A 24,110-nucleotide genomic window follows, 5' to 3' on the forward strand; every position below is an offset into this window, starting at 1 on the left:
GTTGGGTGGCACGGGATACATGCGGACGTGCATTGTCCTGTTGGAACAGCAAGTTCCCTTGCCGGTCTAGGAATGGTAGAACGATGGGTTCGATGACGGTTTGGATGTACCGTGCACTATTCAGTGTCCCCTCGACGATCACCAGTGGTGTACGGCCAGTGTAGGAGATCGCTCCCCACACCATGATGCCGGGTGTTGGCCCTGTGTGCCTCGGTCGTATGCAGTCCTGATTGTGGCGCTCACCTGCACGGCGCCAAACACGCATACGACCATCATTGGCACCAAGGCAGAAGCTACTCTCATCGCTGAAGACGACACGTCTCCATTCGTCCCTCCATTCACGCCTGTCGCGACACCACTGGAGGCGGGCTGCACGATGTTGGGGCGTGAGCGGAAGACGGCCTAACGGTGTGCGGGACCGTAGCCCAGCTGCATGGAGACGGTTGCGAATGGTCCTCGCCGATGCCCCAGGAGCAACAGTGTCCCTAATTTGCTGGAAGTGGCGGTGCAGTCCCCTACGGCACTGCGTAGGATCCTACGGTCTTGGCGTGCATCCGTGCGTCGCTGCGGTCTGGTCCCAGGTCGACGGGCACGTGCACCTTCCGCCGACCACTGGCGACAACATCGATGTACTGTGGAGACCTCACGCCCCACGTGTTGAGCAATTCGGCGGTACGTCCCCCCAGCCTCCCGCATGCTCACTATACGCCCTCGCTCAAAGTCCATCAACTGCACATACGGTTCACGTCCACGCTGTCGCGGCATGCTACCAGTGTTAAAGACTGCGATGGAGCTCCGTATGCCACGGCAAACTGGCTGACACTGACGGCGGCGGTGCACAAATGCTGCGCAGCTAGCGCCATTCGACGGCCACCACCGCGGTTCCTGGTGTGTCCGCTGTGCCGTGCGTGTGATCATTGCTTGTACAGCCCTCTCGCAGTGTCCGGAGCAAGTATGGTGGGTCTGACACACCGGTGTCAATGTGTTCTTTTTTCCATTTCCAGGAGTGTACATAGTCAATGGTGGGATAATTGTATTGGTAGAATTGTAGGGAAAGAACGTCAATTATTGCTGTTATTTTGTAGTCAACAGAACGTCCTTCATCTTGATCAAAGGCAAGAGTTTCCTATTGTTACTGATAAATGTAAAAGTTGTTTACGAATAGCGGAAACAAGTTTTATATAAGTTTGACGAAGAATTGAAGCGATGTTTGACATATTTTGTTTTGTGTTTCTTTCTCTTTATTTTAGCTTATTGTTGAGGAATCTCTATTGTTTTCTTTATTTTTATTACAACGTCCCTCCGTTTCATATCACAAAATAATAATTTTCAAATAAAACCTGAATTAAACGTTGACAATTTCAGTTTTATTATAAATACTGTTTATTCTTAAGCTATGTAGAATAGGAATTTTCAGTACGTTACCCCTCCCTTTATATATATTTACTCAGTTTCTCAATGGTTGACCGCTTCTGGTTTTTAGGAGACTCTTATAAGACACTGACTGCATACGATAAGAAAGCGATCGTTATGAGGTAACGACTGACAGGCATGCAACACACCCAGTGCACGGGTAACGCCGGTATGACCTGAACAGACCAAAGCTAGCAGGAATACTATCGTAGTCTACACTTACCACGGTTACACTAGCCTACGGTTGTTTTACATCTCTACTATTGCTATCTTTCATCAAAGTATCACTGTTGTTTATGACTGCTTGTCCTCGTATTGTGACTTTACTTATTGCGCTGTGCACCTGCAGGGACCTGCTGAAACTTGAGGAGGGCATGGGTGAGAAAGTGGCCATGTTCCTGCACCTGCTGCTGGGGTTCGTGGGCAGCCTGGTGCTCGCGCTGGTCAAGGGCTGGGAGCTGGCACTCATCTGCCTCATCTCACTGCCCATCACCATGATCGCCATGGTCACCATCAACATCATCTCGTCCCGCCTGGCGCGCCGAGAGCTCGAAGAATACGCCAAGGCCGGCTCCATCGCCTCCGAGGTGCTGGGCGCCGTGCGTACCGTCATAGCGTTCTCCGGGCAGGCCACTGAGGCGGAAAGGTACTAGAGCGAGTTGCGTTTGCCGTTCTTCAGTATATCACTAGCTTAGTACCTGGCGTTGCCCGGGTATGCATGTCCAATCTTCTATTAGTCCGTATGCTCCTTCCACTCTCTCAGTCGATCTCCATCACCTTCTCTCTGTACCCATCTTCTCCACCCCCTCTGTGACCGACTCCTCCAGTCCCTCTCACTGTCATCTCCTTCTCCCCCTTCCTCTCTCAATTTGCGCCTCCCCTGTCCGTCCATCTGCTCCTTCTTTACCTCCTCCTTCCTTCTGTAATTCCCTCTCCCCCACACTTTCTCAGTTTCCCCTTCTCTTCTATCTATCCACCTCCTCCTCCATCCTCTTTCTCACCACCTCTTCCTCCCCTGTTCATACCCTCCCCTTTACTTTCTGTGTCCATCTCCTCCTTTCCTCCATCTCTTTCCATCACTTCCTATTCCACTGTTCATTTCCTCCTCCCCCTTTGCTACTCATCTCCTCCTCCCCCATCTCTCTGCCTATCTCTTCCTTCCCCTGTCTCAGTTCGTCTCTTTCTCTCTCCTTTCTTTGGCCATCTCTTCCTCTCGACTCTTTCCTCCCATTTCCTCCTCCCTCTGTCCCTCTTCTCCTCTTCCTATCTCTATCTCCTTCTTCTCCCTCGCTATCTGTCCATCTCATCGTCCTGCCTTCTCTTTCCAAGTTATCGCATTTTCTACAGTAAGAGGCTGGTGGTTGTTACCTCTACAGTACTTCTTTCCAAAGTGTAACTAATATGTGTACCAAATTTGATTGAAATCGCTCCAGGGGTTTAGGATGAGATTTTTACACGTGGCTTTGTTCTCATACGCACATGTCAAATATATTTCACAGATATTTAACATATTTTATACGTATTTGTACACGTATTTCAACCAAATTTCTAGCGAATTTCGTCCTTCAGTTTCATTTTTATGAAACTTAATGTTTGTGACGTCACATCTCCTGACCTTCCTGCTGTACAATGATATAATTTCGCAGGTACATTCAGTGGTACATGTGCCTTATGTGCCAAAGGTATTGTGAATAGAGTTGATAGTAAAGAAGTAATTAACTAAAACGTCATGCATGATGCTACATTTTACCAAGCGCCTCAGTGTTTATGACTTCGTATCTTCTGAACTATGTGTCGTAGAATCATATACTTTTTATAGGTAAATTCAACTGAAAATTTGGTTATTATGTGCGAGAAGTGTTGCGAATCAAGTATGTGTTAACGAAATAATAAATTTAAACATCTCGCATGATGCAGTAGTTATTCACACGTTCAGTGTTTATGACGTCATATCTCCTGAAGTAAGTGTCTTACAACGATATAATTTTTCTGGGACGTTCAATGGTATTTGTGAATATTGTCTGAAAAATGTCTCACGAGTATAGCTGGTAGTAAAGAAATAATAAATTATAACATCGCGCTTCGCGTGACAGTTTTACTGTATTTTCAGCGAATGTGTAGTTAGAGATGGGCTGTTTTTCATCATTTTGTAGGGTCGTCAGCGAGGAAAGTATCTTGAAGCTACGCAATTATGTGTAAAGTTTGTTTCAGATCTATAAGTGCTCTCATTCTCAAGTACTGGATGACTGAAGTGTGACTATTCTCGTGTAGTGGGCTACACTGCTTTTTAACCCCATCTCCACCCTTTGGCAGGTGGGTGGTTCTTACCTCCACAGTTAGTCTTTGCGGACAGAAAGTGGTACGTGTACCAAGTTGAGTCGAAATTGGTTCAGTTGTTTAGGAGGAGATGTGGAACATGCATACATATGAGTGATACCCAAAAGAAACCGAACAAATTTTTTAGTGGGCAGAGCTTTTGTAGTACCTAGTTTGCCGCTAACAGTGCATAGAGCGAACATTCCAGAGTGAGTATGCCGAGTGCCGTTGCTGAAGAAGGTCAGTACTAGTTTCAGCAGATTTTATAGTGACAACTGTTTTTGCGTGATTCTCGTTTTTGCAATAGCTGATTTTCGTGAACAGCATGCAGCGGGAAATTCTTCTTTTTGCTCGGAAAAAAAAAAGAAATAGAAACTCTTGACATGTGAAAAACAGCGTACAAGGACAATGGTCTGGGGTAAAATCAAGTTTTTGAGTGGTTTTTCCCGTTTCAGAAATGGTGAAACATCAACTGATGTCAAACATCCTTCTGGTCGTCCTTCACGGCCCGATCACATGAAAATGTTGAAAACATTCGTGCAATCATCAAAGAGGATTTACGACTGACCATTGAAGAGCTGCCGCCAAATTCGTGCCACGACTGCTGACTGCTGATCAAAAGCAAGGTCGCGTGGAAGCATGCTGTTCTTTGGATGACGACTCCCGAAATAATATGAACTTTTTTTAAAAACTATCACCAGTGATGAAACTTGGTGCTATGCTTACGATCCTGAATCAGAGCAACAATCGAGCCAGTAGACGACTGCAAGTTCGCCCCGACCCTGGGAAGTCCATCAGGTGAAATCAAACATTAAAACACTGTTGATTTGTTCTTTCGATGTGAGAGAGGTCGTTCATTCATAGTTTGTTCCGCAGGGTCAGATAGTTAACCAAGCTTTCCACTTGGAAGTTTTCAAAAAATGTGTAACATTGTGTGGCAGAGGTGGCGTTATTTCTGGCTGTCGGGTGACTGGTTTGCCCATCATGACAATGCCTCTGCTCACACACCCCCTACCTGTGGGATTTCTTGACCAAAAATGGTATGACCCCTGTTTATAACCCATCACACCCACCCGACCTTTCCCAGTGCGACTTTTTTGTTCCCTAGAAGGAAAGGAGACATGAAAGGAAACCGTTTTACTGATGTTGTTGGGGGTTTGAAAAAAAAAATAAATAAAGAAGAAGAAGAAAAAAGGAAGAGCCGGAGGTGCTGTCAGGCATGGCATGAGATGAATTTAAGCAATATTTGGAAACATGGAATAAAAGATCAGACGAATGTATTTGCACAATCGGAGAGAAATTCGAAAGGGATTTAAGGTTTGTGTTTAAAATGTGAGTAAATAAAAATTTATTAAAAAAGTTTGGTTTCTTTTCGGTACCTCCTCGTACATACATACGAGCACATACATACGTACATACATCCATTTTTATGGTTTATATGGATTCGCATCTTTATGCGCCAGGGCTATTAACAAGGTGAAGCAGAAGAAACGTATGAATCTGAAATTTTCTACCTGTCAAAAAAAAAAGAAAAAATGAAACACTCAGAAGACATGACCGGATGTCAACGTAACTCTGGTCACATGTACACCATGGCTGAGAATGTATTATTATTACATTAGTAAATAACTGTGACAGGAAGAACGCCACCAGAATGCATCAGCGTTGTTTATGTTTAGCGGTCATAGCAAGCTTGGTAGGTTAAATAAGGGACGGGAACAGCGTCATGTGCTGAGTGATCATTGTGAAGGACACAAAGGTCCGTGTACTCGTGTGAGAGAGTGTCATCAGCATCCTGGGCTTCATTTGGTCAGCTTGTCGAATCTTGCAATGTCCAGATTTGTGAGGCGTTCAGAAATGACAGTGATCCGACGCTGGACGCCATAGAAACTTGAGGGCAGATGGTCAACCACGTCTGACGGCTAGATGAAAAGATTGCCGTACTGTGCATCAGTGACTTCGTAACCCTGTCACATTTGCGCGTACCATCCGAGGACAAGTAGTAGATTCTGTGTGATATGCTTACGTGTTTGAGGTATGGTGAAACAGAAGAATCGTGAAAATTAAGTGAAATGTTACGAAATGAGGAGGTTTTCTGTAGAATCGGGGAGGAAAGGAATACATAGAAGACGATAACTAGAAGAAGGGACAGAGTGATAGGGCTTGTGTTAAGACATCAAGGAATAGTTTCCGCCCGTGATACCAGAGAGCGCTCCAGAAAGCAAAAGTGGGAAGCAAGCCAGTAGTTAAGAGTATACCCATCCAGTGCTGTAGGACATCATCACACTATTGACAAGCTTGATAAACTGATGCCGCATCATAGGTTGGAGATTACCGGCAGGCAGAGTACGGATTTACCGTTCCATACGAGGACTGCCGTTAACGCCACAACACAAACGGCTGCGTTTAGAATGGTATTCTGACTGGGAAGCATGGACTGCTGGTGAATGTCATTAGTGAATGTCGTTGTTGTGCTCATGGATGAACTGCCACCCAGATGGCCATCATCGCCGAGTATGGCGGTTACTTGTGGAAATGTCCTATTTTTCCAATGTTTTGGAGAGGCACAGCAGTGCTACTTCTGGTGTGGAGGTGTGGAGAGCTGTCGGATATGATTTTTGGTCAGGGCTGGTAGTGACTGAGGGAGCTCTGCTGGCACAACGGTACGTTCTCACGTGACAATATCATGGAGCCATTTTTCTATAGAACAATGCACTGTCTCTACGAAACGTCTGCGTGATATAATTAAGTGTGCTTGTGCGGCCACGGTTATTTGAGATAAAACTTTTCTGAGTGTAGTACCACGTCACATGAAAGAGCTATATTGGAATACCAACCTTTCGGCCACAGTTACTGCAGCCTTCTTCTGGGTACGAATCAGTCCATACGTTCAGGGCAGAGAGGGTGCAACGTGATACAGACAAGTGAGCTTATATTGTCAACTTCCTTCCAAAATGGACTCGATTATGTAATCACAGAAGTAATATCGTATACCCTCCCAGTCTGTGTGGTTTCCTTTCGTTTGCTCCTCTGCTTCTGATGCTTTACGTTTTTCGTCACGTAGAGAACGAGCAATTTGACATACATCGGACTGCACAAATCTTCTAGGTGAAAGGAGCTAGGAATTTTAGGTGGTTTTTAACTTACACATTGAAACTAAATGTTTATTCCCTATCAGCGGTAGACTGCCAGTTCACTCGTTGTCGGTAGCGATCTGCCTGGTGCAGTTGGGGCGCTCGTTGCACGTCTGGCATTTCGAAGTATTTGGTACCACCAGTTTCAAGACTGATGGTCTGTGTAACGGGAAGCTCACATGTCGCCCCCTTGTGCTCGTTCAGGAGATACACTATATTCCACAGTTTTTCACGTTGTCCATTGAAGTCAACCCGTCGTGTGGGTCTCTCTGGCGTGTCAGACGGCTACGTTTGTGCTTCAAACTATACAAGATTCAGTTGCTGTGAGCCCTTCATGATGGTAATGGACTACAACTTAAAGAGTTTTCAGAATTGCTTCGAACTGGAGATGAAAGATAAAAATTGTCCTTTACCTTTAGTTTTCATTGATGAGGTTAAGTTGCATTTCAGTAAGATTATATAAAATACAGGTGCCACATACCACCGCCAAGAACGAGAGAGGCCCGCCTGAGTTTCACATATTTCGCACATTTACTCTTTTTATTTTGCGGAATATTTTGGAGATGCTACAGAGATCCGACCTTTCCGCAGTTGCGATTGCATACCGAATGTTTCATGTTTGAGAGTAGTATAATTTCGTACTGACAGTGCACATAAGAATGTGTATTAACAATGAGCTGTCGCAATGGTGGATCGGTCATAAAGGACGTATGAGTCATCCATTGCAATATTCGCCTCCTAGGCCGTCAGATCTGACAATATGCGATTTATTTCTTTTTGTGAAAGACTCCGTCTATGCTGTCATCCTTGATGTCATTCTGTTCACAACATCATGACTCCAAACTCGTTCATAAAAGTGTGGGACAAAGTTAACTATCGTCTGGATGTTCGTCGTGCGTCCGACATAGTGCGCATCAGCCATTTGTTAAATGAAAAAGCAAACTTTGAACCTGTATGTATTTGAAAGACGTGCTCCTAGGTTGCACGTGGTTGCATGTAAAACATATACCCTACTAAAATTCTATGCCTTTTCTTGTAAATGAAATGTAGTCCCATGCGTATGTTAAATTCAACCGAATTTTCTATTATCTTTTGTCTTGAAGGTCCTGCAAAACGGTGTGAGTCTTTTTTAATCACCTTGTATTTTTTATATACTGTGAACAAAAATTAAGATACGTCGTTGTAAAAACGCCCAGGAGCAAATAATTTTATTTTAGTTCATCAGTTTTATCAATCTTGCGAATAGTGTGATGATGTCCTACAGCACTGGATGGGTATACTCTTTACCTCCCTCCCCACTTTTTGCTTTCTGGAGCGCTCTCTGGTATCATGGGCGGAAACTATTCCTTGATGTCTTAACACAAGCCCTATCACTCTCTCCCTTCTTCTAGTTATCGTTTTCTGTGTATTCCTTTCCTCACCCATTTTACAGAAAACCTCCTCATTTCGTAACATTTCACTTAATTTTCGTGATTCTTCTGTTTCACTATACCTCAAACACCTCTTCTTGTCCGACAACGCCACAGTCCATGATTCACAGAAATTCTTTCTCAAATTAGGGCCTATTTTTTTTACGAGTATGTTTTGTACATGAATGCTCTCTTTACCTAAGCTAGTCTGATACTTGTATCCTTCTCAGATATGTCTGTCACGTGTTAGTTTGCTTTCAAGGTAGCAGAATTTCTTCACTTCGCCTATTGCATGGTACTACCACTGACAAAATTACCATCGAAATTGGTGTCCTCGTGGATTTGTGGAATATTATGTATGGAAGGTAACATACTATCAAGAAGTATTTTCCATAATTTCAGTCATTTAATCCGGACTGCTGAGCAGAGTTGTCCTGGCAGTCTCTAGCATCTAGATTGCTGTACGTGGTTTCTGTAGATAACTCATAGGTGTGTGATACTCCATCATCCTCTCAATCTTTCAAACAAACGAGATATCACGTACTGATAAATCAGGTTTGCACTGCGGCCACGCAACAAAAATAATCCTCTCTAGGCTGTTCTTAAATTCCCGTCACAAAGTTGTAGGACTTATAGAGCGGAATGAGTAGGTAATATGTTGAGTAGGACATATGTTCGGAAACGTACCGTTTCAGTTCTACAACTATTTCAAGTTTGATTTACGAGACTCCACTAGAGACAGAGGAAGATCTGCTGGGAAGAGTTCTGGTAGCTGCACTAGAAACTGAAGAAGCACCAGGTGAAGTGGAGAGTATGCACCAGCACATGCCTAGTGGTCGCGACATCGAATCGCTGTATTAATACATCAGTACTGTTCTGTACGTACAGTATGCTGGGTTATTTACTGGTTTGAAATAATTTAAACGCGTCATGTTTAAGTGTTAATACAAACAAATGTGCTTAAGTGATAATGGATGTCTCGTTATGTTTCTTTTAGAATCATTACTTACTAACTGCGCCGCCTCATTCCTAATTCAGTTCCTCATATAGAAGTGGGTGAGTTAAACTTTTGAACTGAAACCGTCGTAGAACCGAAACGCTAAGTTTAAAGTCATGGGTTCGTATTCAAATTGATATTCAAATTAGTATGCACTCACTCCCCTCTACAAGTCCTACAAGTTTGTAACGGGAGTTTCCGAACTTCCTGCATGAGACATACGTTTAATATACGTATATAAAACGTATATAAAATGCAGAATGTAACAGGGATGGGAGTGGGAGTGATCCAGCAGGGAAATACAGAAGCAGTGCATAATGGTGAACGTTAAAGGAATGAATTACATGGAGGAATGTTAACATTTTTATTTACTTTTACGTTTTTAGTTACAGTCCACTTCTACACTATACAACATTCCCTCATCTGTCTGCAGGTACGAAAAGAACCTCGTGTCCGCAAAGAACATAAACATAAAGCGCAGCTTCTTCACGGCTCTGGGCTTCGGCGTGCTGTGGTTCTGTATCTACTCCAGTTATGCTCTGGCCTTCTACTATGGAGTGGGGCTAGTCATCAAGGAAATCGGCTGGAACTACGAGGACAAGGTGTACACCCCGGCCACGATGATCACGGTGAGTTGTTACAGCAGGGGCGGCAAACCGCGAGCAATGAGATCATTCAGGCATGTTTCGCCGCAGCTCATTTCCTCAGAGAAATCCCTAAAACATTTAAGAAAAGAAACATACAAGAAGAACACTATTTGTTCTACTCTGGATCTAGTGATACTGGTCAAAACAGGACACAAAATAGTAAGCACTATCTTTTCCTAGAAACATACAGGTAGGACGGTGTAAGCTGTAAAAGTCAATAGTACTGTCGGCCCAACAAAGAATGGGTCTAACTCAGCCAAAAGAATGATATTAAGGGTTAAATCAGTTCATAAGTGCTGTGGTCACAGTAATACCATAACTGTGGCGCGAAAGACCAACGAATCAAGATGTTACGAGAGGGATCGTCCACAATATAACTCATAGACCGTAGCGGCAGAACAATCTTCGTGCACGTTATAGACTTCGCCTTTGGTGATTCACCACAGGCTTCAGCACTTTGTACGGGCCATCAGTGGCACGGTGGGACAGGGATAGAGAAACAATTAAAATCGCTCAAAAGAGGAAAGGCCGCTGGACCTGATGGGATACCAGTTCGATTTTACACAGAGTACGCGAAGGAACTTGCCCCCCTTCTTGCAGCGGTGTACCGTAGGTCTCTAGAAGAGCGTAACGTTCCAAAGGATTGGAAAAGGGCACAGGTCATCCCCGTTTTCAAGAAGGGACGTCGAACAGATGTGCAGAACTATAGACCAATATCTCTAACGTCGATCAGTTGTAGAATTTTGGAACACGTATTATGTTCGAGTATAATGACTTTTCTGGAGACTAGAAATCTACTCTGTAGGAATCAGCACGGGTTTCGAAAAAGACGGTCATGTGAAACCCAGCTCTCGCTATTCGTCCACGAGACTCAGAGGGCCATAGACACGGGTTCACAGGTAGATGTCGTATTTCTTGACTTCCGCAAGGCGTTCGATACAGTTCCCCACAGTCGTTTAATGAACAAAGTAAGAGCATATGGACTATCAGACCAATTGTGTGATTGGATTGAAGATTTCCTAGATAACAGAACGCAGCATGTCATTCTCAATGGAGAGAAGTCTTCCGAAGTAAGAGTGATTTCAGGTGTGCCGCAGGGGAGTGTCATAGGACCGTTGCTATTCACAATATACATAAATGACCTGGTGGATGACATCGGAAGTTCACTGAGGCTTTTTGCAGATGATGCTGTGGTGTATCGAGAGGTTGTAACAATGGAAAATTGTACTGAAATGCAGGAGGATCTGCAGCGAATTGACGCATGGGGCAGGGAATGGCAATTGAATCTCAATGTAGACAAGTGTAATGTGCTGCGAATACACAGAAAGAAAGTTGCTTTATCATTTAGCTACAATATAGCAGGTCAGCAACTAGAAGCACTTAATTCCATAAATTATCTGGGAGTAGGTATTAGGAGTGATTTAAAATGGAATGGTCATATAATGTTGATCGTCGGTAAAGCAGATGCCAGACTGAGATTCATTGGAAGAATCCTAAGGAAATGCAATCCGAAAACAAAGGAAGTAGGTTACAGTACGCTTGTTCGCCCACTGCTTGAATACTGCTCAGCAATGTGGGATCCGTACCAGATAGGGTTGATACAAGACATAGAGAAGATCCAACGGAGAGCAGCGCGCTTCGTTACAGGGTCATTTAGTAATCGCGAAAGCGTTACGGAGATGACAGATAAACTCCAGTGGAAGACTCTGCAGGAGAGACGCTCAGTAGCTCGGTACGGGCTATTGTCAAAGTTTCGAGAACATACCTTCACCGAAGAGTCAAGCAGTATATTGCTCCCTCCTACGTATATCTCGCGAAGAGACCATGAGGATAAAATCAGAGAGATCAGAGCCCACACAGAGGCATATCGACAATCCTTCTTTCCACGAACAATACGAGACTGGAATAGAAGGGACAACCGATAAAGGTACTGAAGGTACCCTCCGCCACACACCGTCAGGTGGCTTGCGGAGTATGGATGTAGATGTAGATGTAGATGTAGATGTAGTTACAAGATATTTATTATTTTCTTATCGCAATTAGTGAAACATTTTAGATTTCATTCACCATCGAGCCATTTGGAGCCTACATCAACCAGATAAAACCTTAAATCGAAGCGAAATATGAATCTTTAGTACATAACAAGTATACTAACCAACAAGCTTAAGTCGTGATCTGGCTTAAGCAGCTCAGTGTGATGATTTTCATTCCATTGAAAGAATGAATAGCTGTGTGAGAGTAGTACCGTGGTAGCACAAACTCACGTGTTTGTTTAAGAAACCGACATGCGTTGGGAAGTTGTGTATGGTCTTCAATTGTGGGTGTCTACAGCACACCCCAATGCGCTGAATAACCGGTCAGTGTATTCAGTGTAGCCGTCCGTTGTGACCGAGCTTCAGTCCGGAACCGCGCTGCTGCTACGGTCGCACGTTCGAATCCTGCCTCGGGCATGGATGTGTGTGATGTCCTTAGGTTAGTTAAGTTTAAGTAGTTCTAAGTCTATGGGACTGATGACCTCAGATGTTAAGTCGCATAGTGCCTAGAGTCATTTGAAGCATTTTTTAATCAGTGTACTAAGCGACTGCGATTACACAATCGGATCTTTGCTTTATTTACTTTATTACCGTATTGAGACCTCTCTAAATGAATCCTACAAACACTCTCATTCGAAAATGACCATGAATTTTAGTCTACTAACATCGAGCAGGTGACGATTTTTGTATCACGAGACATCTTGCTGTAGGAAAGTAAGCGGAAATGACACTGTATTGTTCCTTGTGCCCAGGTTTTCTTCTCCGTTATGATGGGTTCCATGATGTTCGGTATGGCTTCGCCGTACATCGAAGCTTTCTCCATCGCAAAAGGTGCAGCCGCCAAGGTGTACAGCGTGGTGGACCGGGTATCTCCAATCAACAGCATGTCTGAGGAGGGCGACAGGCTCAAGGAAGTCAACGGCAACGTGAGCTTCAAGAACGTTCACTTCGAGTATCCGTCTCGCAAAGGCGTCAAGGTGAGCGCTTCATAAACTGCCGCCTTATGAAACTGGGCATGTACCCTTCAAGTGGCACGTAATTGTTGATGTATTTATACACTGAACAATATAGTTTGTATATAATTTATAGTGGTTCTAGATCAGCGATACCATCACGTATTAAGACGTGAAAATTTTTTGATATTTAGAAATTCTTTGTACTTAGCGCCATTTTTTCCGTTTTCCGTTATTCCTTAGTTACTTCATAATTGATGGAAGTACTTTCCGTCCTTACAACTTTTCAGTTTGTTTGTTGCCATACGCGTTTCGCTTCTTTCATTTACGAAGCGTTTTCAGTGGCCAATATATATATATATATATATATATATATATATATATATATAGTCGCAAGTATATTAACATGACACGTTTTCTCTTATTTATCTGGTGAGAAACAACTTATGCAGCATCAATTTCGTGTGGTTAAATTATCGTTTGGTGTTGCTAGTTCATATGTGTGGTTCTAGAGATGTTGTTACTCGGTTCCCACACTCCAGATGGCCGATTTCCGGTGTTTTTTTGCCCACATTTATTACATCGCTTCACGTGCATTTATCATTCATTGTTGTTTGTTTGTTTACAATGAGTAGTGTAGCCAGCTGTTCCTGTGCGTATATCTTTTGTCTTTTGTTTGTGTTTGTGTGGTTTGATATCTGTTCATTTGTTCGTGTGTGTGTATGTGTGTGTGTGTGTGTGTGTGTGTGTGTGTGTGTGTGGATGAGAGAGAGAGAGAGCGAGAGAGAGGGAGAGAGAGAGAGAGAGAGAGAGAGAGAGAGAGAGAGAGAGAGAGGAGGGAGAGGGATTCATTATTTATTTGTTTTGGTTATGTTTCAAATTTCTGTTTGTTATTGTATTAGTGGCTAACATGATCAGTGAGTTATTGCTTATATTGATTTGGTCAAATTTCTTCCTTTTTCATTACAAGGGTTCTCCATATATGAAAATTTTCCTGTAATGTGAGGAGTTTAGTCACTCTAATAATTTTCATGTCTTGGTCTATGTTCAGTGGTTCATGTCCACGTTTTATCAGCTGTTCAGCAACAGCAGAATGGCTATATTCCTACTTCGAGGTTCGCGTATGTTAAATGTAAGCGCAGGATCCCGCGACAGTGGCCATGACCAGCAAAACACTTTTGGATATGTGACCGCATTGTCAGCGTGTAAAATTCCCAGACGTTTCGGCCGCTGTTGCAAGTGGACTGCTCCAGGGTGTTTTTGCCAACTGCTCAATGAGGAAAGTTCTAGTTCTTATATCCTCAGTATCCTATCAGACTACAATAACAGTCTCTTCCGTCTGTATATAACAACACTAACGTTCGACATGCAATGAAAAGTGCAATTGAAATGTTGTAGTAAACGTGGATGAGAAAAAGAAAGCCGGATATCGCTCACCTTGAGTATGGGGAGCGAGTAAACACATCTCCAGCACCACCCATATGGACTAGCAACACTGAAAAACGTAACACCATACATTAATTCAGTGTAATGAAGCCTGTGCTACAAAAGTTGTTTCCAGCACGAAAACAAGAGAAAACATGTGTGAAAACGTATCATAGTGACATAGTTATAACTACATTATAATGCATTTATTACGCATGTAAAAACGAACAGTCCGCAGCTCGTGGTCGTGAGGTAGCGTTCTCGCTTCCCGCGCCCGGGTTCCCGGGTTCGATTCCCGGCGGGGTCAGGGATTTTCTCTGCCTCGTGATGACTGGGTGTTGTGTGATGTCCTTAGGTTAGTTAAGTTTAAGTAGTTCTAAGTTCTAGGGGACTGATGACCATAGATGTTAAGTCCCATAGTACTCAGAGCCATTTGAACCATTTACAAACGAACATGTATTATAAGCTACTGAAGATGGTTCATAAGTAAAAGAAGCGAAACGATTATGGCAACAAACAAACTGTCTTTCATTTAGCTGCCAAAACGGAAACACCTCCACGAATTATTTTGGCATAAGACGACAGGATAGAAATCAATAGCATGGCAAAGACGTTGAACGATATTATCCACATTAAGACCCAGCGTTTCACTCAAGTGAGAATACCCGAAGGCCATAACGGCGCGTGAATTTACGTCTCCTTTATATTACACTAGCGACCCGCCTCGGCTTCGCACAGGTAGAAGGAAGTATTTGTGGCCAGAGAAGACCTGTCGCGCGTAGCGGTAATTTTTATTTATTTTTATTCTTTTTATGGGGCACTGCGTAGAGTTATAATTAGAAATCTGAGAACAACGCTGGGTACTGAATATCATCTTTCATACAAATTAAAAGGCTTAAGCAGTTCACGCCACCTGACGGAATACTGCAGTGCGTAAAGGCATGAACGGACTATCAGACCGCAACCGCAGCCGTGCATGGAAAACACCGCGCCTCCGCGGCCGTCAATTTGTCAGCCGCGATTATCACATCTATAGTTCCTGATACTACACTCCGCATACTCTGTACATACAGACAGAAATTCTGTGATCTGACTGGGATTGGATCCCGCGACTTTTCAGTTCTGAGGCATACGCTAACGACACTCCCGACAGGCATTCTGCTCAAGCTTCTCTACTGTTACATCTGCGGCGGCAGAACCGCTACATGCATTGTCATCATTTTCACAGAGGCATTGGACGTATATTCCGCAAAATATTTGTAAATTAAATCCGTGAACTTTCCTCGTGAATCAGTCTATCTATCAGCCAAAACAGGATGAAAACCCCTACAGTAGTTTTTGAGATTATCCCGTACATACAGACAAAAGCGAGTAGGGAACTTGAATTTATCTATCTAGAGAAGGTGTACTGCAGCTTCCGTGTTTGTGTGCTGTGCAGATTCTGCGAGGACTCAACTTGACCATCAACCGTGGGGAGACAGTGGCCTTGGTCGGCGGGTCCGGCTGCGGAAAGTCGACGTGCATTCAGCTGGTCCAGAGGTTCTACGACCCGCTGCAAGGCTCGGTAAGATCACAAACGTGTAATCCCAGTTCCTACTCACTTTCTAAAGTTGCACTAACATTATTTGATAAATAGTTATTTCACGTCAGCCAATTTTGTTTCACACACAATGTAGCCACTACACGTTAGACCACTGCACATTAAATAAAGAACAGACTTTTCCCCACTAAAGTGCAAATAGGGTTACAAACACCATCAGTGGGCCACCGTGCGATCAAACATCTTAAGTTACTATTTCGGAGGCCGATTCATGTTACGAGCAACAAATGAAAAATGACTTATTGCTCGAGGAAAAAATTACAACTAAACAGTTTTTAGGAAATATTTTAAATGAAATCGTTCTGATTTTGGCTGTTTAAACGTTGTTTATTGCGACTGCAGTTTCGACATGTGGTCATTTAGAAGCATTCTGAAAGCAATTAGTCGTCAAATATAATACACCTAATTAAGAAAGTGACAAACATTGAAAGTGAAAATTTTAAAGCTCCTTATGTGGGTACCGTAACCCACTCAACAATGTAAAGCTGTCACCGCTGTGTAAGAGCAGTTGCGTCTGGTGTTGTGAATTTATCTGCTGTTCCATACATTGTACAATTGTCAAAAGCAGTTGAAATAAAGGTACAAAAACCTAAGTGTAAAACGTAGCAGCCGTCGTACGTGGATCGTAAAGACGGCAAATGTGTAAATATTCAGAGAGTAAGTGATATGGAGTGTAGAGATGCTATTGTATGGACTCCATATCACGTGATTTGTGAAATGTGTGCGTAGAAATAGGAAAAGTGGCAGAAATATGTGTTAAATAAAAAAAGGAAGAGAGACTGAGAATATATGTTAAAAATAGGTAAAAATATGAAGTTACTACCGAGTCACAATAAAACATTAGCCAAAGTTTTAGGAAACTTCTTGCGAACAGACATCTAAAATGCACAGACACAGTTATTAAAAACTTGTTTGGTGTATCAGCTGTAGCGGAATGCACAAGACAGTAGGAATAGAAACACTTCATGAGTAAAGAAAATTTCGGAAGTGGGTTTTCCTGGTTTCGTAGCGATTCAAGCACATCTTGAATATTAATAAATCATTTAATTCACTATGGGCCGGTAGTTACGATATTGTAACTGACAATTTGAAAGTTTTTACAACACAACTTTTATTTACGTGACTCTACATGGAAATAACTGAATAACAACGAAAAGTCACAATCACAAAGCCAGTAAGAATTTCCTACTAGAGGCAACAAAAGATAACTTCAAAGTTTCACACAAGAGTCCGTGGTAACACAAATACACTTAATTACACTTAATTCCAAGTCCTATTCCGTTGGCGAAGACGTAGTCTTCCGTGGCGACATCCTTGAGGTCGGTATTCGACGTGAACTGACGTCCGGTGCTGGTTCTAGCCTTTAAATAGTATGGGCCAGCCAATCAGATGTTGGTGTAGTAATACTTCCCGCAGTCCATCTCCAACTCCCTCTGCAGGAAGTAATGCGCGGAATGTCTGTTTCCAAAAAAGCCGATGTTTACCATTGCTTACGCCTTGGGCGTAGACAACCTCGGTCCTGTGTGGTGTTAGATGTGTTGCCGGCCCACAGGGGCTACCTTGGCGACGGCGTAACACCCCTCCCCCTTGGAAGAGCTGGAGAGGCATGGGCGACGACGGGGGAGAGAGCACCAACGGAACCCGGTGCCGTAGGCCGATCGGCAGCTAAGTCGATCTGAAGGAGGCGGTGCAAACCGGCAACCGGTAAGCAGGGTGCTGCCTTCGCGCGATGCGGAGGGAACGTGGAAGCGGTGGCGGTTGCGAAGCGACGGTGGGTTGAGCAAGCGGGATGGGAACGTCCGCGTAGTCCAACCGGGGCGGCGAAGAGGGGCCGAGAAGTGGATCCCGGGGAAGGTCCCGAGGTTGCCCCAGGTCCAGAGGAGGCGGCGGTGGCGCGGGGCTAGCAGCCGGCGGCTGTTGGCCATTTTCTGGAAGATCCCCCACTAACTGAGGAGAGGGCAGCAACGTAAGCCTCACAGAAGGGGCCGGCAACGGGAGAGAGAGAAGCCGGCATTTGGGGCTGCGGCTGGTCGAGGAAACAAGGACGAAGTTGGTTGCGATGACGTGAAACCACCCTGTCGTGCAGGCAGACGTCGAACAGTTGTCGACCAGAGAGTGACCCCTGGCAACCAGCGGGGCCGGGACACGTGGAGCCGAATGAATATCTGGAAGCGCCGGGCCAGGTACAAGATGCCATCTCCGACAGGAGGAGATGGAGTAGCATCTGAGGCTGGTGACCATGGAGCAGTTCGGCTGGTATTGTCCTGTAGGAACTGAGAAATAATGTAAGAGCGTCTTCCGGAGAACGGTCCTGCGTGTACTTCTGCATCTGAGTTTTAAACGTGTGAACGAGGCACTGGATCCCGCCATTGGATTGTGGATGAAAAGGCCGGGTAAAGACACGGTGGATAACATTATCGTGGCAGTATTTGGTGAACTCTTGACTGCGAAAATGCGGGCCGCTATCAGTGACCGAGGTGACGGGAAGGCCTTCAATGGGAAATATTTTGGACAGGGCCATGATAGTAGTCTCCATGTTGATAGAGGAGCATCGGACAATGAAAGGGAAGTGGGAGTAGGCATTCAACCCAAAGAGGTCCGTGGTTGCTGCAATGTTGACCACAAGGAAGGTAACTTTCCAGTGAACTGATTTATACTGGTCGGAAGCCGTGAATTGACCCAAGACAGCAATGTCTAGCTTATTATAAGTAAGGAAGTGTGGCGCCTGGGGGGGGGGGGGGGGGGCTGCCCAAGAGGAATTTTTGATCAGTGAGACTGCTGCTCTGGTATCCATCTGGATCTGCAGTGGCAGACTGTTGACCTGAACGTTGATCATCAGGTTGGAAGATCCCGAAGATTGCACCTGGTTGACGTCGATGGGTATAGGCCTCCGACGGTCTTTGGCTGGAGGAGGAGGAGGAGGAGGAGGCAGCCAAGATCAGCAGACCGAACTGACATGTCCGTTACGGGTACACACCCCCACACACTCGCCCACCTATCAGGGCAGTCTTCCAGTGCATGGTCGTGAAAGCATCCTGGGCAGGACGGCAGCCGGAGGGGCTGGCGGCGCTTGCGAGGGCCTCTGTGCACCGACGGTCCGCGCCGGATCCGCGGAGCCGGCCGAGGGTGCGAAGTCCTGGACAGGGCAGTCGCTCTGCCGATGCAGTGCTGAACCTGGCGGCCGGCGCCGGTCATCGGAATGGATGGCCTCTACCAGCGATGCGACAGGCTCCGAGGCGTCGTGGTCTCTGAGGGACGCCACTTCCGCCCAGGATTCCAAACGCTTGTCGACCGCCATAGAGAATGCCAGGTCAATTCAGAGTAGGATCTGTAGGATCTTCGAGTCTGAGGGAGTCGCATCGGAAAGTCGAGTCATGGGCAGCCTGGATGAGGTGGTCTCGGACCATCTCGTCCGCGTAGGATCCTTTGGAGACCCGTGTGGTGAAGTGACACTTCCGGTTGAGACCTTGGAGTTCCGCTGTCCACTGGCGATAGGATTGTCCTGCCTTCTTGCGATACTGGTAGAATTCGACACTGGCAGCCAACAAGTGGAACCGTCGTCGGTAGTAAGCCGTGAGAATCTCATAAATCTGGGAGAAAGTCGAAGAATCTGGAGGTTGAGGCTGTAGTTTCGTCAAGAGAACATACACTTAGGACTGGTATCAGGACAAAAAGCAGGAACGACGAGCAGCCTCTTGGACAACGTGGTGTTGTGAAAATGCTGAAGGAGCCGCTTCTCATTTGTTTACCAGTCTTCAGTATCCTCGTTGAAAGCGGGAAACGGTGGGGGGAGGCGGAACCGGTGGGTTTTTCAAGAGTTCCGTAAAGAAACGTTCCTGTGTATCCTGAGATTTCTGACAAAACCGTTTAAACCTTGTAGTAGGTAGTGTACACTTTGGCCATGATGAAGATACACGCAGGCACAAACTCATCGCCACTTGTGTTGTAACTGACAATTTGTGTTTTTACAACACAACTTTTTTTACGTGAGTCTACATGGAAATGACTGAATAACAACGAAAAGTCACAATCACAAAGTCAGTACGAATTTCCTATAAGAGGCAACAAAAGATAACGTCTACGTTTCGGACAAGAGTCCGTGGTAACACACATCCACTTAATTCCAAGTCCTATTCCGCTGGCGAAGACGTAGTCTTCCGTGCCGACGTCCTTGAGGTCGGCATTCGGCGTGAACTGACGTCCGATGCTGGTTCTAGCCTTTAAATAATATGGGCCAGCCAATCAGATGTTGGTGTAGTAATACTCTCTGCAGGCCATCCCAACTCCCTCTGCAGGAAGTAGTGCGCGGAATGTCTGTTTCCAAAAAGCCGATGTTTACCATTGCTGACGCCTTGGGCTTAGACAACCTCGATCCTGTGTGGTGTTAGATGTGTTGCCAGCCCGCAGGGGCTACCTTGACGACGGCGTAACATAGGACCTCCAGATAAAAGAGCAGTGCACTGGTGGAGCTGTCACTTGTACTCAGGTAATTCATATGAAAATGTTTCCGACGTGATTATGGCAGCACGACGGCAATTAGCAGACTTCGAAGGCGGACTGGTAGTTGCACCTAGACGCATGAGATAATTCATTTTGGAAATTATTAGGGAATTCACTATTCCGAGATCCACAGTGTCAAGACTGTGACAAGAATACCGAATTCCAGGCATTATCTCTCACCACGGACAACACAGTGGCCGACGGCCTCCACTTAACTACCGAGAACAGCCGCATTTACGTAGAGTTGCCAGTGCTAACAGACAAGCAACAATACGTGAAGTAACAGAAGAAATTAATATGGGGCATTCGACGAACGTAGGCGCTAGGAGAGTGTGGCGAAACTTGTCCTTAATGGGCTGTGGCAGCAAACGCCAGACGTGATTGCGTTTTGTAACAGCACGACATCGCCTGCTGTGCCTCTCCTGGACTCGTGACCAAAACCAAAAAATAGTAAATTAACGACTACTTCTGATGGGGAAATTTAATCCAAATCCCTCAAATATCCCCTCTTATATGATTCTCCCTATTCATTATATTTTCGGCTACATTAATTTTATTTAATCAAATAAACTTTTTTTCATTTAAACCAAATCTTATTAAAAGAGCAGAAAAAAGAACAATTGATATAAAAAACTTAAATTGAAAATGATAACAAATTTATTTTCAACATTTGACCCGACCATATGAGTTAGTCCCTGGACGACTGGAAAACCGTGACCTAATCAGATGAGTCCCGATTTCTGTTGGTAAGAGTTGATGGTACGATTCGAGCATGGCGCAGACCCCACGAAGCTGTGGACCCAACTGTGGCACTAACCAAGCTTGTAGTGGTGTGAGCTATGTTTACACAGAATGGAATGGGCCCTCTAATGCAAATGAAACGACTCTTGATTACAAATGGCTATGTTCGACTTCCTGGAGACCATTTCCAGCTATTCATGGACTTCATGTTATGGATGACAGTGCGCCATGTCACGGGTCCACGATTATTCGCAATTCATTTGAAGAACATTCTGGATAATTCGAGCAAATGATTTGACACGACCTACATGAATCTCAACGAACATTTATGGGACATAATCGAGAGGTCAGCTCGTCGTGCACAAAATCCTGTACCGGCAACACTTTCGCAATTGTGGACGGCTATAGATGCAGCATGGCTGAATATTTAAGAAGGGGACTTCCAACGACTTGCTGAGTCTGTTCCACATCTAGTTGCTGTACTGCGTCGGAGAAAAGAAGGTTCGACACGCACTATATTAGGAGATATCCAACAACTTTTCTCATCTCAGTGTACATGTTTGGAGTCGTGGTAAACATTGAATTCGCCGCAGCCGAAACCTAACACGCCGACGAGGAGTCAGATCAAAATAGAGTGCAATATCGCATAGTAATTCGTTAACGGCAGCACGGCAGCAGTGGAAATGCTCTGCTGTGTCAGATCAACTCACTTGAGTTAATAAGTCAATGGGCTGTGCCATTTTGTTTTAAGTACTCTAGCGGCCAGTCAGTCACGCAACACACACACACACACACACACACACACACACACACACACACACACACACAGGCGCGCGAAAGCACGTGCGCGCTCGTACTCTCACGCACGCCTGCGCGCTCGCGCTCGCACACACACACACACACACACACACACACACGTGCACACGCGCGGACACGAAAAAGATGTGAATAGAGACATTTGATCTTCACGTTATTATCTAGGGCAACATTATCGCAGAAATAAATTGAAACGGTTGCATTATCGTAGTCCCGACCAAAGTTGTTACTTTACTTTGCTTATCAGAGAAATACCGCAGGTGGTACTTTGTCTACTCCGTCCACCCTCCCCAGCGTTCAATACTCCCAATTCTGACGGGATGTAAAAGGTGCAAAATAATATCTTGCTGGAGGCCAGCCAGTGACCAAACGTAAGACAACTGATCGAAGTGCCTGACGAAGAAGATAAGTTCTCTCTTTCAAATATTGTAAGCAAAACGATGTCAACGATTCCGACAGAAGATGGACAATATACCATAAACCGAGAAAACTTCAACGACCACATCACTTCTAAGATTCATAGTTTGCTTACTGTTTCTGACGAAAAATAAGAATCAGGAGAAAGTAATGAGGCTGGAATTAACAGGATAATTAGCTAAGCAGACAGCCAAGTCTAAAATAGTTCTGGAGGACTTCCTAGGAGGTACAGCACGAGAGGCGTTCGACAAGTAATGCAATACATTTTTTTCCACCCAATTTCAGTTGAAAATTGCGGAATTTATTGTGGAACATCATGGAATATTCCCACTTAAGCCCCTAGAGTTTCATAAAGTTCCGATAAGTGACGCGCTATACGTAGCCTTCAAAGTGGCGGCTGCAGCGGAGGTGCGTTCTAAGCAGGGAGCTGTCAGTTAGTTCATTTTGCGGAAAACCATAGCGTCGCAAGTGCCTGCGGGATATCTACGAAGACCTGTCAGTAAACAAAAGCAAGGTGTGTCGTAAGGCGAGGCGTACGTCATTATCGCGGCAAGGTCGTGCAAACCCGTACGATATCCCGCATGACAGCCGGCTGCACACATTTGCATCTCCTTCCATACTGAACTTGCGGACACTCTCATTCGAGGTGATCGACGGATCACAATCAAACAACTCGCTGCACAACTAAACGTCTCTGCTGGTAGTGTTGACAGACTCGTCGATCAGGTGGGGTACTCAGAGGTGTGTGTGTGTGTGTGTGTGTGTGTGTGTGTGTGTGTGTGTGTGTGTGTGCTAGGTTCCTTGCCGCCAATGCACCTTCCGACTTCCGTCTATTTGGCCCAATGAAGGATTAACTTCGCGGGATGCAGTACGCGAATGACTGGGAGGTTATTTACGCATCAAGACGTTGGCTCCGACGTTGACCAGTAGAGTGGTACCATACAGCTACACAGCTGGCGTAAGGCAATCGTATCACACAAAGATTATATTGAAAAATGCGGTTTCTTAGCCAAAAGAGTGGGGAATAATGTGGCTTGTTGCAATCCTGAATAAAACCAACCCGTTTTCTGGAAAAAAGTGTTGCATTACTTATTGAACGTCCTCCTTATAATGATGTATGTTGACTACCTCCACAGACCAAAGAAATCTTGAATACCACACTTGTTAGGTAACGCCCAGGATAGGTAGGTGAAGAATGGATGTGAACAAATGGTTGATCGGTGTAAAGAACAGAAAATTGAGAATGGAAGAAACACAGACATTCTAGGAAATAAACTGTTCGTGACACAGGAAATGAGGAGAAGTAGGAAAAATGATGAACATATCTAAATGAAGTGGGAATCCCTGAAAGAAAGACGTAGCTCTCAGGAGATCCTGTTCGTTAAATTTAGAGAACCATCACGCTGTAACCAACGTATGTTTCGCATAGGAAACGTGAGAGGAAGATGAGCTATCAGGGTTCTTACGAAGCCATTTCGACGATCATCTTTTCCTCGTTCAAACGATACTGAAATGTGAATGAAAACAATATTGATACGACGTACTCTCCGCCAAGCTCTGTACAGTGACTTTCGGAGTATTTACGTAGATGTAGAAATTTATGGTAACCAGAGATGGGAATACAAATTTTTTTTTGCTTATTTTCTGGAATATCATAGCTCACTGCTGGATATCGCCCTGTAACACTGGTCTCCTTTAATGACGACGTT

General features: G+C 44.7%; 1 protein-coding gene across 1 annotated transcript in view; it reads left to right on the forward strand.

The window, feature by feature from the left end:
* Positions 1-24,110, forward strand: part of LOC126174874 (ATP-dependent translocase ABCB1-like) — a 204,596-nt gene that overhangs the window by 74,189 nt on the left and 106,297 nt on the right. The window contains exons 6-9 of the mRNA XM_049921286.1: positions 1,763-2,059; positions 9,703-9,898; positions 12,702-12,926; positions 15,766-15,891. Coding sequence (XP_049777243.1) covers positions 1,763-2,059; positions 9,703-9,898; positions 12,702-12,926; positions 15,766-15,891 — 844 coding nt within the window. The remainder of the gene's footprint in view (positions 1-1,762; positions 2,060-9,702; positions 9,899-12,701; positions 12,927-15,765; positions 15,892-24,110) is intronic.

Source organism: Schistocerca cancellata, chromosome 3 (genome assembly GCF_023864275.1).
Source record: "Schistocerca cancellata isolate TAMUIC-IGC-003103 chromosome 3, iqSchCanc2.1, whole genome shotgun sequence".
Classification (NCBI taxonomy): Eukaryota; Metazoa; Arthropoda; class Insecta; order Orthoptera; family Acrididae; genus Schistocerca; species Schistocerca cancellata.